This window comes from Meleagris gallopavo, chromosome 5 (genome assembly GCF_000146605.3).
Source record: "Meleagris gallopavo isolate NT-WF06-2002-E0010 breed Aviagen turkey brand Nicholas breeding stock chromosome 5, Turkey_5.1, whole genome shotgun sequence".
NCBI lineage: Eukaryota > Metazoa > Chordata > Aves > Galliformes > Phasianidae > Meleagris > Meleagris gallopavo.
The window spans coordinates 30,809,532-30,830,427 of record NC_015015.2 but is presented as its reverse complement, the minus strand read 5'-3'; the positions used below and the strand labels follow the sequence as shown (position 1 = coordinate 30,830,427).

Sequence of the window (20,896 nt, the reverse complement as noted above, 5' to 3'; positions counted from 1 at the left end):
AAAGTAGTATGTTCACTTTTGTTTAATCACCTCTCTGCAAAGCAGAGGTCACAGTCCAGTAAGATTTAGTGGTTGTTATTAAAAGTAATATGTATTTTTCACAGTCTAAAGAAAGATCAGTGGTAATATGTACTTTACATTACTTTTCTGAACCCAGAAAGACTCCACCTTACTTGGACATCCAGGTTAATCTTTCTTCACAGTCAGAAAAAGAGAGAGAAAACTCCCAAATATCTCCCAAGACAATCCGTGTCTCAGGTGAACTGTTTCCATTTGCTGCAGAAGGTGGCAGAAAATTGGCTGAACAGTTGACTAATAGCTGGCTGACCTGCTTAATTTCTATCTACTGACAAACTTTCCTTCCGTGGCACAGTTTTTTCATGTCCCATCTGCTCTGCAGCCTTTCTGGAGCAGAGTAGGCTCTCCAGGGTACAAAGGTACATCTAATTTGCAGTTGACATAAGGAATTAGTTGTCTGATACTGAATTTAGGTTTCTCAATTGCTAACTAAACATTCAGCATTTTAAGTTACTGCTGAAAAGATCTGTTACTCCTAAAAGCCAGGAAGCAGCCCAGGAAGCTAGAGCAAGCTGAATGACAACAAACAGTGCTACCTGGGGAAGATCAGAAGATGAAACATGAAAAGAAGCAAAGAACTAAGTGTCAGGATGAAGGCAGAGGAGGGGAGGGATAGAGGAATTCAAGATTCAGGACAGCTCTATCAGCTGCATCAGTTGGAATGGAGGATTCAACTAGGAAGTTAGCAGGGCTGCTGTTACATGAAGCAGAGCTGCAAAGAGCTTCTGGTCCTACTGCTCCCTGCTCAGCTACCCTGGTCAATTTGTACAGCCAAACAGCTGAGAAATATTTGGCCAACTGATTGTAATACAAATGAAGTTAAAAATCAATGCATTGTGTATCTATTACTCTATATATCTCATACTCTTTTCATAGATGGTCTTCAAAAAATACATGAAAAGTGTTTTGCAAGCTTTTCTTTAAATTTTACATTCTTATGAATGGAGCAAAACAATCTTGAGTAAGTATGAGGTTAAAAGTAGACACTTCAATCTAATGAAAATATAACCTGCTACACAATATTTAATAGAAATAACAGTTTCTTATCTATCCATCTATCAATTTATCTTCTTCCTATGTTGCCTCTTTTGGCCTAAGCAAGGTATAGATGTTCAGATCAGAAAGCCGTTTGGATTTCACTGGTTTCTTAGTATATCACATTCAGTAGCTTAAGGTGATGAACAAGTTTCGTGACAGTGAAACATATTTTTACTACATTAAGTAGTTAATCATTACTATAATATTCTTTAAAACAAGGATTCAATTCAATGTTGACAGTAATTAAAACCTCAAACACAGGAGACTGGCTAAAAATCTAACAACTTTTTCCATGGAAGACTACATAAGAAATTTTCAGAAAGCACTACTTCTTTGAAGTACAGATGCTTTTTCCTATTTTAATATAATTCCTCGATCAATAGCATCTTTAAGCAAAAGCAAACAGTTAGAAAAAAAAAACAATGCAAAAAACCTTACCATTTTTGTGCATTTTCCAAACTGCTCTCTTCTTTTTTATGTTCTTCCTTAGCTGTCAGTGAGAAACATTTCAAACATATAAATTACTGCCTTAATGTTTTAAAGATTCCACAGATTCAGCATTCCTTCCATTTGAAATTGGATAGGTTGTATGCTAGATATAATAGAAGTGATAAACATTTACTAATTTTCATTATTTGTTAATTTTTTATATCTAAATCTATACTCTTAATATAATAAGAAAGTGTACTGGATTTGAAAAGTAATTTAAAATCTGATACCATAATACATAGAAGTATATATTAATCAAAATAAAAGAAAATAATTAAACATGACATTCAGATTTTAAAAAAGAGAGCACTAAGTTGTGCATATTCCTTTATTGTTGCAGAACTTACAATTTTAAACCAATTTCTGCAGTGGAAATAATTGGAATTTGCTGAACAGGTAACAAACACAGTTAACACCAACTGTTCCATATAGCTATCACTTTTTGTTCAGGAAACTGGAAAGTGAAAACACATGTGCTAAGTTTTAAATGTACAAGATTTTTTGAAAAAGCAGCCAAGAGTCTGAAATTTGGTCACTGAATCTGAACCCCTCTGTTACAGAGTACTCATACAAACTACTTACAGGGATTAGATTTTTCAAAGGATGGGCATTCGCTGCTTTTCAATCTTTTCCTCAAGCAAAAGCCCTAGTTCTGTTTGAAAAATGCTGATAAATTCTTCTTAATTCCATATACAGTATAGCCAACTTAGTATAGCTGCAGCAGAATATTACATATGTAAAAAAAAACATTACTGAAGGGGAAGACTTACTTCTATTCCACAACATAATAATAAATTCTGTAAGTGCAAATGTTAATATAAACAGAAATCAGACACTGTAATGATACAAAGATAAAGAACTGCTCTCTCTTTAGGAGTGCATAGGTTGCCCAGCGAGATGGTGGAAGTTTTGTCCTTTGGAGATATTCAAGGTCAGGCTGGACAGGGCTCTGAGCAGCCTTATCTAGCTGTAGGTGTCCCTGATCATTGCAGGGCAGCTGGAGTAGATGACCTTTAAGGGTTCCTTCCAACTAAAATGATTCTAAAATTCTAGGCCATTATATTCTCCACCTCAAATCTTACTTGTAAGACAGCTACTACTGAAAGATAGAATGGCTCTAATTTACTGTGTTTGTTTCAGGCTAAAGTTCATCTAATATACTTAGTCTGCTATTTCCATGACTCTCACATTTTTTATCATTAAAATTGGGAAAGATAAGCAGGAATTTTGATAGTTTATACAGAATTAACTACACATAGGAAAATCAAAACAGTTAAAAGCTAAACTGTGTATAAAATTGAATAGTGTATGATAATATTTATAGTTCAGTGTAAGAACTGAGCTACTGGTTTTTCATCTCTTAAGAACACATTAAGGAAAGATGCAAGTAAAAAAATTAGAGAAAGCGACTTCTAGGAAAGAACACATAAAGTTTACATTATTATGACAGTGTGTTTGTGTACAAATACAAGGGAAAAGAGGAAGCAAGAAAGTAGCTATTATATGTATGAAAGTGTTTTTCATACCTTTAACTATAGCCATGTCTACTCAAGCCAGGGTCAGTGAAGAATTTCTGTATCTTTTTACAAGCAAGGGTTTGAAAGGAAAACACTAATTTAAATAATATACAGTTCTAATCTGCTGTAGGGATATTTTTTCTGTAATGCAGCTATAGGCTCTGGAGACCAGCCACTGGTCTTACCCATCCTGTTGTCTGTATCTCATGCTGAGGATGAAAAAGCAATGCTATTTTGAAAAATTACCAGAAAATATTATTCACCTAATATATCCATAGCAGCTCCAGTTACAACAGGACCAAGATCTCTTCATGAGGTACTAGGAAATAGTTCCCAAAAGAACAGAGGGAAGTCAATACTGGATAGTGTCAAAGACTGCATGCTGGAGAAAGCAAATAACCGACAGTCAAAAGAAGAAGGATGAGACAACTTGCTCGAAGAGTTGAAAAGAAAGAAAAATGGGTGCACAGATAACAGTTACATCTGCCCTGATAGTCCCTCCACCCTGCATGGAAAAATCTGGATTTGTCAAGTATACAAATCCATCTAAGTAGAATAATTCACCCAAGTCTACTGATCTAGTTGTGCTTATTACAGATTTTATTTTTTTTTCCCCAGTATCTTCTTATTTTCAGAACAGAAAGATCTCAGTATAGCATTTAATCATTTCTATAAATACTCCAGGGCAAAGAGAAATCTTCAAAATTATGAGAATGCTTGGAGAGTTAGCAGTTGGGGTACAGAAATCAATCACTCTGATTTATATTTCAGGACTGAATTCATCTGGTTCACAAAGTTTATGCTTCATGGACATTTAGAGACTAGCTAATTATAGGGTTTTTTTTGGGGGGGAGGGTGTGGGATGGAGGGTAGAACATCCTAAAAAGGCTTTCTTTTTTTTTTTTTTTTTTTTGTCCTCAAAGAAGAAACTAATTCGTTTCTGACTCATGTTTTCCAACCAACTATAGTTACTTTAAAACAGAATCTGGGATAAGGCATAGTCACAGAAAACAAACAAACAAAAAAACCCAAATCAAAAAAGGAAACAATCCCAAACATGCAAAACCAAACCAAACTGAACCCCAAGTGATATACCTCTCTGAACTTATAGAGTCTGGACAGAAGCTGTTAAGACAGTGAAAAAAGACAGGCCATTTTCTAGGAGAACAAGAACTCACTTTTATCATTAGTCAAGAATAAAATCTCCTAAGTATTAATGTTTTAAAAGCATCAAATTACTATGATTTGTGAAGATGGAAACATGTTAGTTCTTTAAACAAGGATAAAGGAAGGGTTGAGATGTATCCCTAGAGAGGTTCAGATACTTTTTTTTTCTTTTTTTTTTTTTTTCTGAAGTGCCAAATCCCACATTCTGTGGCATTACTGAGGTAAGGAGAATAAGCCACTATGGTCATTATTGTCTTGACGTTTTTGAAGACATACCACCATTTGTAACAGATCAAAATCTCTTAGAAATTATGTACTGCAGCTATATCTGGATATCAGAATCACAGAATCACCAAGGTTGGAAAAAACCTCCAAGATCATCTAGCCCAACTGTCCACCTATCACCAATATTTCCACAGTAAACCATCCTCCCTAGTACAACATCTAAAGCTGAAGTCAGAAAGCTCCATAGTTAAAAGTACGCTAAATACGTGTATCTCCATGCTGAAGTACAATTCACATAAAAAATAAACTTATCAACTGTATTTAATCAGACACTGTGCAGGGTGGAAAAAAAAGTCAAAGGCGGCCTTCTAGATGGGAGAACAGACTAGAGAGAATCATTATAAACAATATACGTGTTTTGTCTTCATAAAAATTTCTGGATATGCTTAAAATCCTAGACACTATAGTAATATAAAAAAACAGGAGGATCAACAGCAGGGTGAATTTAGCCTCCCTTGGTTTTGCTTTCAGTAGAACTATTACCAGTGAAAACTTCCAAATAGACTTCATTTTTAAGAAATCCCTTACTCAGGACATCCACTGTTTGTAAACTCAAGGGAAAAGGAGACCTTTTAAAAAACATTCTTTTATCCAACTATTCAGTGTTCACAGGAGGGAATCAAGTAAAGACATTTGCCATGTTTATTCCTTGTTCATAGGAATATGAAAACAATGACTGGACTACAAGCAGAAAGAAAACTTCACAGGGGGTGCACTTGATGGTGTATGGCAGTTCTGGGAGCTTAAGAACAATCTAATGAAGGACTCCCCTCAGGACTGTTATTTTAGAGTCGAGATGGGTTGACCCTGGCCAGCAGCTAAGTGCCACACAGCCACTCACTCATTATTTTCCAACAGTGGCATGAGGAATCTAATAGGAAAGGGCAAAAGCAAAGAAAAAATCACAAGCAATGCAAAAGACACAAAAGCAAGCTACACAAGCAGACTGAAGCTCACACAGTTTTGATGCAATGACTACCTACTACAAATTCCCTTCAATTCCATTTTGAGTGCTGAGCCTGACATTATGTGCATGGAATATCTTGTTGGTCAGTTTGGGCCAACAGTCCAGGTTCTGTCCACTTCTAACTTCCTGCCCACCTCTGGCCTACTTGGTGAGGGGGACAGAACGGAGAAAAAATCCAAAGCTTTGATAGTGTGAAAGTACCGCACAGCAATAACCAAAACACTGGTTTGTTATCAATGTTGTTTTAGCAACAAATTCTACACACAGTGCCATATGGGTGTCTATGAAGAACATTAAGTCCCATCCCAGCCAGATCCAGTAAAAGAGCACATAACCATATAGAAAAATCACTACAGATGAATTCTAAGGTTTAGCTGAATTGGATAGATTTATTATTTTTGTGCATAAATGTCAGACTTATAATTTTTCTTTTAATATAGTTTTGGTATCCAGTCACTAGGTTTATCATGTCAAAGAATGTGTAGTTTTCAGTGCAGTAAAAGATTTTATTGATTGGATGATGGTAGCAGAACCACATGCATGAGGGTAACATCAAAGACAAACTGTTAGTAAATATCATTAACCTGCGTATAATTTTTTTATTATTAATGTTATTTTACTGGCTAGAAATAGAAAGGGCCCCGCATAAATATGCAATAATTGCATGTAATTGCAAACGAGTTATAAAGATTTTTATGTTGCATATAACATGAGAAAATACTTTTCATCACAGAACTCTGCCAGAATTCAGTTTCTTGGAATGTAAATTTTAAAGGAATGGAAATCAAATTAATAGAATTTTTGAAACAACAAATGCCAAGTGCAAATCAAAAAGCATTCATGAAAATACATATAAATGCAAGAGAATTTAAAATCAGAAAATTGAGGGAAAACCATAATATCTACTGCATTTTAAAAGCGTGGCTAGACTGATAAGAGTAAGTATAGTACTGAGTATAAAATTGGATTTTTGGAATTGTTAAAGATGTGTAAATTTCTAATTCAGTACCACATGCTATTGGTTTTACATTTCATAAAGACTGAATCCAGCTTTAGAACTTACTTTTATATCATATAATTAAGATAGCAACAGAGGATATAAAAGTTCTCAGAAGTGAGGTACTCAGAAAAAAAATGATGTTTTTAATTTCAGACATGTATTTTTTCATTCTAATCATTGAAAGTCTCTCCCAGTAACCTTAGGATTTTAGCAAACTATGCAAAGTCAGAAATCATAGAGCAACACCTGTTCTGTTCTAGGAAAAGACGCATGAAAAATCTGTATTTCTAGAGCTATACATAAAGACTGAAATTTCTATTTCTACATTATTATATTGAGAAACTTTTGAGTTATTTCCATAAAAAGGAAATCTTCTTACTTAAGCACTCCCTTCATATTAAGCACAGAGTACAGGAGTGAATATATTTTCCACTTTATTTCAAATTTGAAAAATTCATACTTAATGTGATGAGAAGTTGCAGTCCACCATTCTCATGCAGGTGCTTTTTTGGCTTATAACAATAAAAAACTTGATTGTTTCACATACAGATTACTAGCAGGTAAATTTTTTAGTATGCATGATTTAATTGGCTTTCTTTAGGTAGTCATTAACTTCTAATTTGGTGGCTTTTTGAACTCATGAAATTCAAAATAGAGCTGAAAATACATGTAAATATTCCATTGTTTTTCAAAAAGTTTTTTATTCCAGTAAATTATAATGCAAAAAATCCTCCAAAACAAAAAGTTTCACCCTCTTCTCTCCCCAACAACAGACATTTCTTCTAAAGTATCAATTAAGCAAGGAGGCCTGCGAGCAATGCAACCAACAAAACCTGCCCTATTATCCATCTGTATTTTAGAGATAGTTCCTGAATGGATTCATTAATGTTTAATTAAGGGTTGAGTTCATGATACAGCCTCTCTCCCTGGAAGACTAAAAGGGTCATTCTTTTCTATTTAGCCATATATTTTTATTGAGATTTTAGACGTTTAGTATCTTAAGACCTCTAACTGTCACACTGGGACAAAAATCGCTGAGCCTATTAAAAATTATTGGCAGGGGAACAAACAACAGGCAATGTGATCATATATGCCTTGTTTCCTTTATCTCTTCTCTATATTAGAAAATGACAATTTTTTAACATAGGATTTGGCTTTTAAAATTTTTTGTACAGTTTAAATACTGGTATAGACAACTTAAATCCTTTCAAAACAATCTTCAGAACACTTGCTGCCATGAGGTCTTAATCATGCTTCCCTGAATCAGTCCTTCCAAGTTTATTTTCCTTTACAGTGGTACAAAAATTGTTTTTAGCTAAGAAACCCACATCCAGTGATGAAAATGTATGACTGTTTCTATCATACAAAGAGTCTCTGTTCAGCCTTGTAAAGTTGCTTAACAAACAAGGTGCCATACAAGCAATCAGAAATATTATTTACCAGCCTGTACCATGGGTACTGGGCAAGGACTAATTAACAGAGTACACAGAAATTGTTAAACATTATAAAATATTCAGTCAGTATTTTTAATGTTACCAAATCATAGCAAACTGTAGACATCTGTGCACGCACTGAGGCATACAACACCAGCAAAACACACTCATGCAACACATTCAAGGAAGTGTTTATTATCATAGGTAATAAAAAACCTAAGAAATTATGTTTTCTTTAAAAAGTGATAATGCCGTCTATAAATTTGCCAGAAAAAGTGTTGAAGGTCTCTTTACCAGAACATCATAACTAACTTGCAGAAAAAACATTTTATGTGTATTTTCTTAAAGTCCTATATCTCTTAAAATATATTTCTCTTACCCCACTGCTTTTATTGTACTCTGTGCAAGTTAAAGCTATTTTTTTCAGTTAGCTTGTACAGAAGGTCATTATTTCATTAAAATTAGGAATAATTTATGTTGCAGTTACTAGTTAGAAAGCAAGAATTAACATTACATTTTTCAATTTATTCCAATTAAATTATTTGAAACTGCATTCCATTAAGATGCAATTAAGCCATTAATTTGTTCTTCTTGTGGGAAACAGATTTAAAGCCTACTAGAAATTAAACACTATAGAAATGCATTCTAATTCTCTTTTCTATTTTAATCAATTCTTATAAATTTGTAGTTCAGTTTCAAATGCAATTTTGCAGGTTAACCTTTGAGATGACTAAGTGTATCTAAACAGTCTGCAGAACTGGAGAATTTGTTTTTCAAACCAAACAATCTGTTCTGTTTGGGAAAACCATTCATATTTTCTACAGCTACAGTCTCCTGTTGCAGCAGAAGTGAAAACTTTCAGGATCAGCACATTTTTATACCAAGGACAACATTTTTAAATGCAGGTAAAATAATTGTTTAAGCCATTAGGAAGCAGATCTTGTCAAAAACGTGAGGGATAAAAGTATATGTTAATTGGATGGTGAGCCGATGGGTAATCTGTTTGGTAAACAACAAATAACTATAAGAAGAGAATTTAACTGATTTCAGAGAAACTTGGGAAATTTGTGCCTGAAATCTTTTAGGAGAGAAAAGCCATAGCATTGCCTCCTCCTGTGGAATGGTAACAATGATTTATGAGGCTAAATCATTTCTGCTGATTAAGCTCACTTAAGATTGGTTTCACATGATCAGCTAAAGTACAGCAACGTGTGATGTGTAGTGGCCCCACACGTTTGAACACACTAGGACATGCTCTTCTAGGTGATCCAAAGGGTGGGGGTGGGGGCCTAGAAGCTGCTGCTTTGTTTTCCATACATTTTCGCCTCATTAGGATACACTCCTCCTGCAAAGTAAGCCACTTCTGGTGGTCGGGAGCAAAATCTCATTGTAAATGCACAGCAGGATAGTGGCAAAGCTGAGATTAATTCTCCATAGATTTATATAGACCTTTCTCACTGTTGATTGCTTGTACTGTTTCAAAGGTGCGTATGTTGCCTTTTTTTATTGCTAGTTACCGACTTTATTCCAGCATATGGTGGTTGGCGCCATGACACAAAGTGAACATTTTATACTTGAATTAAAAGTGGATATTTGACAGTTTCTGTCAGAAAGTTCAGAGAAAAGAATTTGTGAAACAAGATTTATGGCATATTTTATATGGGACACATCTGTTTCTTTGCTACGTTTTTGTTTAAATAAAAAAGCAATGAAGGCTCTTTAAGAAACAAAGACTGTCAATAAAAAAGAATGAACAGAAAAAACCTACATTACTGAGAACGAATTTAATCATTCTGACCTTCTAAAAATGCACTTCTTAACAGAAGTATGACAGTCACCTTCTTTTTATTCAGCTACAAAGACAGGGTGGGGGGGAGGGGAAATTTCGGACCTAAATTGATTGTCGACTGCAGGGCTACCTATATTTAGGGATAAATCAAATCAAAATGAAACTCAAAGAAAATTGCAGTATTGACATCAAATATTCATACTGAAAAACAAGTGAAATATTAAAGCAGATTTTGCCTATCAATTTCTTTTTTCTTTTTCTTTTCATCTATAACTGCATTTTAGTGAAGTGGAATGTGTCAAATGAAGACTCCTTGTTTTAAAAATTTCTTACAAAATTAAAGATTAGCTATAGTGGCTAAACAGCAAACCTCATCACACTTATCTATCAAGATCACTAAAGCTGAGGTAACTTGGCATCTGAAGTTCAGTGTTTTAGTCTTCATCATATTTGAAACAAAACTTTTGCAGGATTGTAGGATTCAGTTACATTAAAAATAAAAAAAAAAGTATATGTTATACAAGAGATAAATTATTTCAATAATACTCCGACTTTTTAACTAGCAACTTTCCTGCTTATAAGGGTTTGTATTTAACATGAAATCATAAGATTTGCTATGGGAAATATAAAAAATAAAGCAGGACTACTTAATCAAACATCATAAGCACAAAATAAATTCTGTTTAAATCTGTTTAAATTTAAAATGTTTAAAAAAATTGTGAAATGTTTTTTCACAAAGGATCTGAATCTTATTTAATTTCTACTTAAAGAACACAACAATAGGAAAACTAACTCAGTTGGACTTTTTGCATGCTACACAAATGCATACACAAGCACACAAACAGATGGTTAAAAATATAATAATCACAATATAGGTTCAATAATTTCCCCCACAAAACGAGGAATAATTTCATTTACAAAATTACAAGGATATACCAAACGATTTCATATTACTACTGTACTTAATTCTTGCTTTTAACCCAAGTTCCTCTACAATTTGTATTTATGTGGGAAAAATTAGCTAGCTATTAGTTTGAAAAGTCTGCAGTTTGAAGCCAAATGTAAAGAGACAAATTTGGACCTGTAATATTTCTACTCCTTGCCTCAAATAAAATACATTAGTAAATAGTATATTAAAAATATTAATTTTAAGAAGTCTTGTCAGATTCTTTTAATTGATGTTCTTAGAAGAAACAGCAAACTGTTTCCAAGCACAAGGCAGAAACTTTACTGAGCATGCCTTCTTTATGATAAACACGTAGATTATATATATTAAAAAAGAATTGCTAGATTTCTAAATAAACGACTACTATTTGGAAAAGGGAAAATTAAAGCATGCTCAACACAAATTAGTTGGGCCATTTTATTTATACTTAAAAAGCACTCAGATACTTATATGATGAAATGAGAACAGCAGGCAAGAGAAAAATTCTTGTCATAGCTTAATTTAAGACTGAGATATAACAAGAATAACATCAAATATTTAATGGAACAACCTATTTTACAATACTTTTAGAAACATTATGAAATGTTTGGAAATCTTTTTTAAATTTAGAAATATTTAAATAAATCTTAAGGAAATTTACTTTATTCACATCAAAACCAAAATAATAGCAATTACATCAAAATCAAAAATATCTGTCATTTGAAATGTAGGAAAGTCACCCTTGTCATGATTTCTAATAGAAAAGTACAATCATCTCTCCCAGTTAAGGTTGGGGATTCTCTGTCTCAGGAACTGCCCAACTAGACATTAAGAAAAAATGCTTGGTGTAGAAATTATATGTATTCTTATACACAAATATGCCTTATTTAATTCCTATTCAGTTCAAAAGTCAATGCTGTGTTAGGCCCTTAGTTCAAAAATCCAAGTAAGGAAGCACATTATAGACAAATACTGATTAACTGTACCAACAACACTACAAATAACCCAAACACATTTGCTAGAACATTTTTTCTTTTTGGTCTAATATTCTTTAACCCTCATAGTTTTCAGCTTGGCCAATGCCATGTTATTTGAAGCCAGCTCTCTGTGCCTGTCCCAGGATGCCCTCTGATACCACCTTCTGTTCCAGAATGTCAACACTTTATAGAGGAAGTTTTCAGATGGTAAGGCACTATCAAGATGAATGGATTTATAGACATGCTTTGTGCAAATGGTTATATCCCAAAATACAGTACAGTACAGGAGCTGCAAAGTGCTTTAATCTATTTTCAGGCATTTTATGGCTCTCTTGGAACAAGAATTAAATTACTGAAAAATCCTGATGCTAGAAAAGGTTTGGATTGATTTATGTGCCATGATAACAGTACTGTTTCAATCAGTTCATCTTTTAAGAGTAAAAAACTTTGCTGATCTCTCCAACTGAGTTGATGTGCTCAATAAGCAATCTTGTGAGTGCTCTTTTCAGGACAAAGCCAGTGAAATTGTAATGACATTCTTCTAAACATCTTGCCCTGGCACCAAGCATCCAGGCATAAAGAGATCATAGCATTAGTTGCTGAAAAGGCTGAAGTGACCTTCTGAATTCAGACTTTTCTAGCATTTATTAAAAGACTGTCCTCTACAGTAGTAGTAATCTTGAAGCAATGTAGCATCCATATCATCCACATGTTTTTACTCCATCATTCTTGAATTTTGAGTTCAGTAGCAACATTGTACTTTGTCAGGAATCTAGCTTCAGATTCCTGAGAACTGCCCCACAAATATTGAGATTGTCTGGATGTCAAATTAATTTGTCTTTCTGACCTAGAAAGAAGCCACGTTCTGACAACTATTTCATGTCTGGCCTACAGATTTTGCCTGTTATTGCTTAACAAAGAAAAATGCAGTTTACACCACAGTGTATTCTAACCCTGAGAGATGCAACTTCCCGCCAGAACTTTCAGCAACTAGTATTTGTATCAATTATGCAAAAGCAGGATATTTGTATGTTTACACAGGTATGAAAAATGATGTAGAGAAACAATCAACATACTAAAACTTTAAAAGTTTAAGGAAAAATTCCACATAAATGCATAAAATCAGATTAAGCATGGTATTGTCATAATAAAGTTGTATTATGGTAGCAGCAAAGAGTATTTCCAAGGTTAATCCAAAGGATATGGTGTAAAATTAGAGAGGATATAGGGCAAACATAAGTTGAGGGTGACTACAGTGGTGGTAGGTATTAATGTGTTTTGGTAGTAAGCTTTTGGGTTTTCCTTATTTAAGTTAATGCCTTAATTTCCTCTATCCTTTCAATTTCTTGACTCTGCTCTTTTCCTCATCTAACTTTTTCTGTCTATGAGCAAGCTGTTTACAAAGGATATATAAGCTAAAATAATTAATAAGCATCTGTATTTGCCACCAAGAAAAGCTTTCTCAGGAATTTAGATTTTATTAGTTCACTGACTTTCAACACCAGCACAAATAGGATAAGACAAGAATGTAAATAGCAAAGCAAATTCAGATGAACTACATACATGAGTAGCACTGTAGTTCAGACACATGAAGATATGAAATCATACAGGAAATTCATTAGAAGACACTAAAGAAGAAAGTAGTTGGAGTAGAGGAAAAGTGTATGGAAAACCAACACAAATGACCTGAGATGTGGTTTACCTATATCACTATGATATGAGTGCTGGAAAAAATCCATGCTAATTGAATAGAAAATAAGGGTTTTGATGAAAACTTAAAATGTTAAATTCCAGACAAGTTGGTAATGATTAAACTAAAGGTATCAGTAATGTAGATACACATTTTAGAGCAAGCATATGCATCACAGTTTTTGGTATTAGATCAAAGGTATTAATAGTAACATTAACTATGCCACCCAATTATGATTAATAAAAAATCCTCCTTTATGTTGAAATGCCAATCACTGTGGCAGCCACGATGATTCAGAGCAACAAAGCCAATCAAAATGAAAATAATCTGGAAGGAACCATTTTCTCTGAGAGATTCTTTCCTTGTTTTCTAGGAGAGGATGATATCATACTTCTAATTATAAGCACTTCTAAATTATATGTTACATATTTCAATGTCGTTTAGCCTTCCAATTTTATAGTAAGTCGTGATTACAGTGGAACTGATTATAGCAATCTATATATAACTGTCTCAAAAGTACTCAATTGAAAGTTTCCTGAGAAACCATATTTTTAATTAACATCAATTTTCCGAACTTTAATGATGGTAATTCTTTCAGTATTGTAGGAGGAATTGTTCATTTCAGAGCAAAATCTTCTTTGAATCGGCTCACTGTCAATACTGCATTCTTTAGAGGCATATGGATGCAATCACATTCTGGGACACCTTATTTGGTCTCTTATGGACTGAGGCTATTGTCCAACTCTAAAATCTCAGAGTACCACAGCAATAAGGATCTGCTTTGCAGACTCATGCCAATTTATGTAAATCACTCTTCCATGTATTTAAATACAACAATGTTTGAGTGATGAAAACAGTTATGACTGTCACAAACAGTTTGAAAGATTAAAGTAATTCTGCTGCTGGCATATAAAACAACGTTCCACATCTTAACACAAACTTTGCATGGTCTGTAATGTCATTGCTGGGAAGGATAAAAAGTTATAAGCAAACATCATCACTGCAAGGAAGTATGACATATTTTTCATGTTTGACACTGGACATAAATATCCTCCCACACTGTTTAATGTGAGAACTGCATATGTGAGGCAGAGATAATAAAACATCTCAGTGAAAACAAATGAAGGGGAAAAAAGAGTCATGATGAGTCGAATAGAAAATACAGCTTTGAAGTTAAAAGTCTTTGTATACATACAGTTTATTCACAAAAGGAAGATCCAATATTTGATATGCAGACTGAACAGTCACAGATTCTGCAAGACAGTCAGATGCCTTGTAGAACTGTCTTTTTAACAAAGATATGCTTTTTAGTTGACAAATGTAGCCTTATAAGTGGAGGTAACAGAAGACTAGGGCAACAGTAAGATGCTTGTAAGTTCTATCGCTCTTCTGCTGTTCTTTATATACCAGATGTTAAAAGGCAATTGTTACTGAAAGCCAATGCTCCTTAAAAACAATTCTTGATATTCTTGTTTGACTCAGTACTAAAAGATTCAATAGCTTTACGAAGAAGATGGAAAGCATATGCCATAACACTACGATTAGATTAAGTAGATTAAGGTAGAGGAATATAACAGTGCAAAACAAGTATGTGGCAGTTTCATTACCTGTTTTAGAATATATTTTTTTAAGATTTTGAAATAATATTGTTTCTATGGATATACTTCTTGAAGAGAAAGGCTATACTTTTGTTGTAGAGAAGCAACAATTTAAAACATTTTTTCAGAGGATTCTGATATTTTGAGAAGTCATTACAGGTGACCTCTAATGAACTTCTAAGAATAAGGACTTGAAACATATTTTCTCCATTTTAAAATATAATGTTGTCAGATTATTAAAAGCAATAAGCGGCAATGTAAATTTCTTCCTAATTTTTAACCGAATTAAAATTTATAAAGGTATGTCCTGCTAACAGCAAGTGAGAAATATGAAATATAATGAATTGTGAAAATTGTACTGATTATGGTGTCTTGGAGTATTCTTGACTTCTGATTCACTGCTGAAATATGTCAGCATCCTACTACATACACAGCTTTGACTGAAAAGCTGTTTTGAGTGTTTTTTTTATTATTATTTTTTGCTTTAATAGAAGAAATTATACTACCAGATTCTTACTATTCAGGGTCTATAAACTAAAAAAACAAGGACGCCTGGGTTGATACTATGGATACTACTAGATAAAGAGAATAAAGTACTTCATATGGAAATATACAGCATCAGAACCACATTGAGGAAAATATTTTAAATCCAGGAACAAGCAGAAAATAACAAGAAATTGACAGTTAGCCAGCTGAAATGCTTTACAGGAACAGAGTTAAAGAAAAGGCATGGGGCAACTTCCTTATCTGAATGCTATTATGAGATTATACATTAGGTATTCTGAAGAAGCAAATTAAAAGCAGTAAAACTGAGTGAAAATAAATGTAAGCTGATAATGAGTAAAATGATAACAAAATTATCTGATTAAGGATATTAAGAATGAAGAAGAATAAAAAAAATCTTCCTGGAAACTACCTTAGAACCTTAGAAAAGATTCCATTAGAAGAAGTCAAATACACATTGAGAAGGTTTAGCTTTGAACTCTACGATCTAAAGACCAGTGATTTCAAACATTCAGTATTTCATCCTCTTACAAATGAGTAAGAAAATATAGAATCACAACAAACATTTGTTATTTAAATTTAATTAGAAGAAACTACGTTTCTGGAAGTAAAGTTATTAAAGTGGAACTGACATGAAACTTGGAGATACCAGAAAGGAAGTAACAATTCTTTATACAGTTGCAGTGACCTGGATCAAACAATATACATGAAAATGTTTCATATATTTGAAAAGGTCAGGAGGTATCTGTCTGCCTGCTTAGTGAGACTGGCCTCTTACAGATTCAGACAAGTCCCCATTTATCTTTCCCATTCTCATGTCAGGGAAATCAAGGAGAGCTTCTGGCCAGTGCACTTGAATACAATTTTTTCACGATGTTTCTTAATTTCTCAGTTATACTCCCACAAGAATAATAGAAAACAGAAAATAGTTAACATACAAATGAAATGGGCTAGCCTTAAAAGAATTTCTTATTTTCTTTCCCACTGGACTACCTCAACAATCCTCTACAGTGCATTCAAACAGGCAAATGAATAGATGTGGATCAAAGCTCCTGCTCTGCTCTAGAAGTACATTAGAAAGCACAACAGTTTGGAAGCATGCCCAGGTAGCTACTGCAGCCTGGCTAAAATTATTAAGAAATCACTTAGCAGTAAAAATCAGATTTACTGACATTTTCCATGTGCTTGCTAACCTTGTCTGAAAAATATACTACCTTCTGACATAATAGTACACTGACTCACTTGGTTTTGTGACTCTATTTTTTACTGTACAGTGCCATGACTGAGCAACAGTCATCTCTTATATAGTGTAAGACAAACAGTAATGGTAGCGAAACAACCAGTGTTGTAATCCAAATGCAAAGCTAGAATTCCATATGCAGGACAATTCCTTCCATTATGAGATTGATCTCAGCAGATCTACTGTAATTGAGAAATCCCTTTCTTTCCATCTTGTTTGTTACCTTGGGCACTTGAGTGTATCATGTGGCTTTTCCAAATTGCATTCCTTCCCACTATTAATGATTTTCAAAAACTGTTCTGTTCTGACATCAGACTACTTGTTTCCCAGACTCTGTCGTAAACGGAATGAATTCCTTTAATAGCACAGTTTCCATCAGCAAGATGCTTTATTCTTGTAGAAATGAAAAGAGACAGCTATGAACTTCCTAGGCTAACTGCTACAAAGCCTAAAGACTTTTTGATTCACACGTTCCAGTATTCAAGGGAGGAAATGCAGCCCAGATTAGAGTTTTTACATACTTTCTAGGCTGGAACCAATGAAGGGGAATTTGGGACCAGATTTTGCAAGATCCTGGATGAATGTGAGTTACAAACTTCCACATTTATGACAATGGACAAATAATATGAGATAGTCAAGGGGGGAAGTGAAAAGTAAATTTTATTAGGGCTAGTTGACTACTCTTGTATGCTATCTACTTTCTGGTTCATATTATACTTGAGAGAAGACAGAAAGAGAATAAAAAGTGTCATGAAAAACTAACAACAATGGCTGATGGCCAGCACCCTCTCTAGCGAGCTTCGTGGCTCTTACTTTTCTCCTTTTCAGAACAGAGTATTTTGCATTTTTCTCACATATATTTAACAATTCTGATGTTTTTATTGACAATTTGATAATTCAAAGAAAAGTTTTTTTCCTAAGCTGAGCCAATAGTTTCATAAATTAAGGGGTATACCAAACCAACTGTTAATGTCATGATTTCGAAGATATTTTTGTGAATCATGGAAAATGTAACAAATGTATTTCTGAAAACAACATGCAGCAACTTTACTGGAAATACAACGTGTGTACAGTCTCTTATGGTAATTCTTATGTCTATGAATTATACTAAAACTAATCTTTATTTTTTCCACCATATCATTAAATCTATTAATGATTATTTTTGTTTTCAGAATAAGTCCTTTTAAAAAGCATTTACATATCAAATACAGCTAATGAAGAACTAACACAGTTTACACCTTTCATGTGGGAATCATGTAACACTTGACAAAGATCATCTTTCACTACTAAAAAGAACAACAATCATTATTTTACACAGTGTATCAGGAAAGTGAGACTCTCTGAAAAAGAGACTAACCAACTCTTCTAGCATAACATGTCAAGTAGCTGAACTGGGAATAGAACCTAAAGGTTCTGGCAGCTAATTCTTTGGTGAAGGCACTAGACTATGTTAAAGTCAGTTATACAAAACAGCAGTGACATCAGCAGAAGTACAGTTTATCCCCTTTTGCATTTTAGAATGTCAGTCTCCATAACACTGCACGCTTTTTATTACAACACAGCAAGTACTAGATTTAATTGGTATTAATTGCAATTAGGAAATATAAACAGATCCGGTTAAGCAAATCAATCTTCCTTCCCCCACCCCCCACCCAACAGTACTTGCAATTTATCACTGAGAAGAAATAATGGGAAATCAGGATTTGAGAAAAAAAACTAACATCTATAAGTTCCAGCCCTAGAAGTTTCTGAGTTTTGGATACTTGCTGTGAGCTGGCAGGAAGATAACATACTATTTTTTCATACATTTAAGTCATCCACAATTTTTTTTTTAAACAACAAAACTGAAAGCAGATGCTTAACGGATGCTCAGTATTATCAGTTAACTCCTAATTTTAGAGAAGTATTTGAGTTTCCAGATGCTTATCTGAACTGAACCACTGAACTTCTTGAAATTTGTCCAATATCTATTCTATTATAAATCAAGACAGTTGTCACGTATCTTCAGCACACGATTTTATAGGATTTCCCTTCTAATGCCATACAAAGTACGACTCACCCATTAAAAAGATTCAAATCAAGGAGATAAGTGACTGAAGGAGGTAAAGGGTGAACAACTGTAGGGTCTGAAGCTCCCAGAACTTTGTACATGAATGTTCTAATGAAAATGAGTACAGAATGAGAACAAGTATAACAAAGATATCAAAGGAAAGCATGAGAAGACAACACAATGTGTTCCCCATGCTTAAGGCTGGACTCTTGAAATTTTTGAGATTCTTTTTTTTTTTCTTTTTGTTGACATTTTCCTATATCATTACTGGCTGGAATGAAGTTAATTGTCTTCATAGCAGCTCGTATGGTGTTGTGTTTTGGATTTGTAACCCAAATAGTGTTACAGCTCACCAGTTTGAGCTACAGTGCTCTGACATGCAAGATAGAGAAGCATACTGGAGTTCATAAAGGTACTGCAGATATATCTTGAATATTATCTCAATATTGATATTACTCTATATAGCTCTATGTAAAAATTTCCAGTAAACAAGTGGCAAAGATAACTGTCCTGCTTTAATGCAAGATTTTCACCATAATTTTCTTGTTTTACAAGTTTCGTGGCAAAAAATTTGTATCTTTGCACCGTCTAATAAACTCAAAAATAAAATATCAAATAAACATATCCAAAAAACAACAAAACAATTTAAAAAGGACTGTTACTCTTAAAGCATCCTGTTTTCACTTAGTAAATAATATAAGACAAGCTCATAAAATGACATTATTAAAAAGGCACTGGAAGGATCTTTGTAAGATGGAATAAGCTAAGTCAGAAATAATTACAACAATTTGAATGATCACTAATAGTATTCTGCCTAGATTAGTAGAATCAGATAGTTTTCTTGATTTCTCAAAAGGCAAATTTTAAGTTGATCACAGTTCTTGGGGAAAATATTAGCCCTCTGGTAAAATTTATTTCTTAAGAATTTTTAATATAATTACCAGAAATACTGAATCACTCCGTTACCTCAACAACTCCTACATATTGGAAAAGAAAAATCTTTGTTTCCTTATCTATACCTTTGAACTGCTCCAGAGATGCTACAGTGCTGATCCGTGCAGCACTGTAGGAAAACAGAAGAGAGCAAGACTGCCCTTTTCAACAGCAGCAACATACATTTACATTGTCTTGTACTGATCATCAAATGGCACCCTCAGATCTCATCCCTCTTATCACTAGACTCTGCCCTTGTAAATCACTTCCTTTGCCTTCGGCAAAATCTTTAAATCTAATTAGTCAATTAATGGCTATACCATTGATACAAAATCACATTACCTCAGGTATATATGTAGAAGGATATTTTCTATTCTAGTCTTTTATAGACTTGAAGATATAAATTCTATCTGATAAATCTGATAAGTCTACGATGAATATAATTACCTAAATATAATGATAAAAGATAAAACAGAAAATAATAAGAAATGTGTGAGATCAAGGAAATAATTACCGTTGATAAATGGTGTATCCATTACTCTGAACATATTTTAGGCATATTTGGAATATTATCCACAACAGGTAGTAGGAATTTGTAGAGACAGTAGATACTTAATGCAGCTTATATTACGTATAGAACACTTTATAAAACATTACACTATTGACCAATATATATGTATTTTTGAAATGTGTTTACCTTTCTGGAAGAATTCTTCTAATTTCTCCTTGAAGGGCTGGAGATGCTCTTCTGAAGATTCTCTGCAAACTAACTTCATCTGCTTTTCAGAGGCTATAAAAACAAGTTGCGAGCCTTTTGTAGTAGATATCAATACTTTAAAAGCTTCATCTAAATTAGTCACCTAGGCATACTTTAGAGGTAGCGGAAATAAATATGCACTATTGAATCCAGCCATTACATTATAACCACCATTTACACTGGACCAGTATACCAATTAGAAAATGTTGCATGTATTTAAAGAGTGGAACTTTAGTAATGTCTTGTTTGTTGTAATCCTCCAGCTCTGAGCTGAGGCCTACTGCTATAACAGCCCACAACACACATTAATTCTAGATGGTATTTAAAGCTTCAAAATTTGTTCTGATGTGAATGGATGTTGCCTTATATCTGAATTGATTTTAGTCAATCAGTGCCAGTCATTCTATACTCAAGCATTTCTTCCAACAGAAATGCAGGAATTTAACCTTATTTAGGCAT

General features: G+C 33.6%; 1 protein-coding gene across 1 annotated transcript in view; it reads right to left on the bottom strand.

Annotated features, from left to right (window-relative positions):
* The window catches only part of FMN1 (formin 1), a 35,016-nt gene extending 14,523 nt beyond the window's left edge, over nucleotides 1-20,493 (bottom strand). Inside the window, exons 1-2 of the mRNA XM_010711600.3 lie at nucleotides 20,378-20,493; nucleotides 1,555-1,606 (exon numbers count right to left, since the gene is read on the bottom strand). Coding sequence (XP_010709902.1) covers nucleotides 1,555-1,606; nucleotides 20,378-20,456 — 131 coding nt within the window. The 5' untranslated portion in view covers nucleotides 20,457-20,493. The remainder of the gene's footprint in view (nucleotides 1-1,554; nucleotides 1,607-20,377) is intronic.
* Between the last annotated feature and the right edge of the window lie 403 nt (nucleotides 20,494-20,896).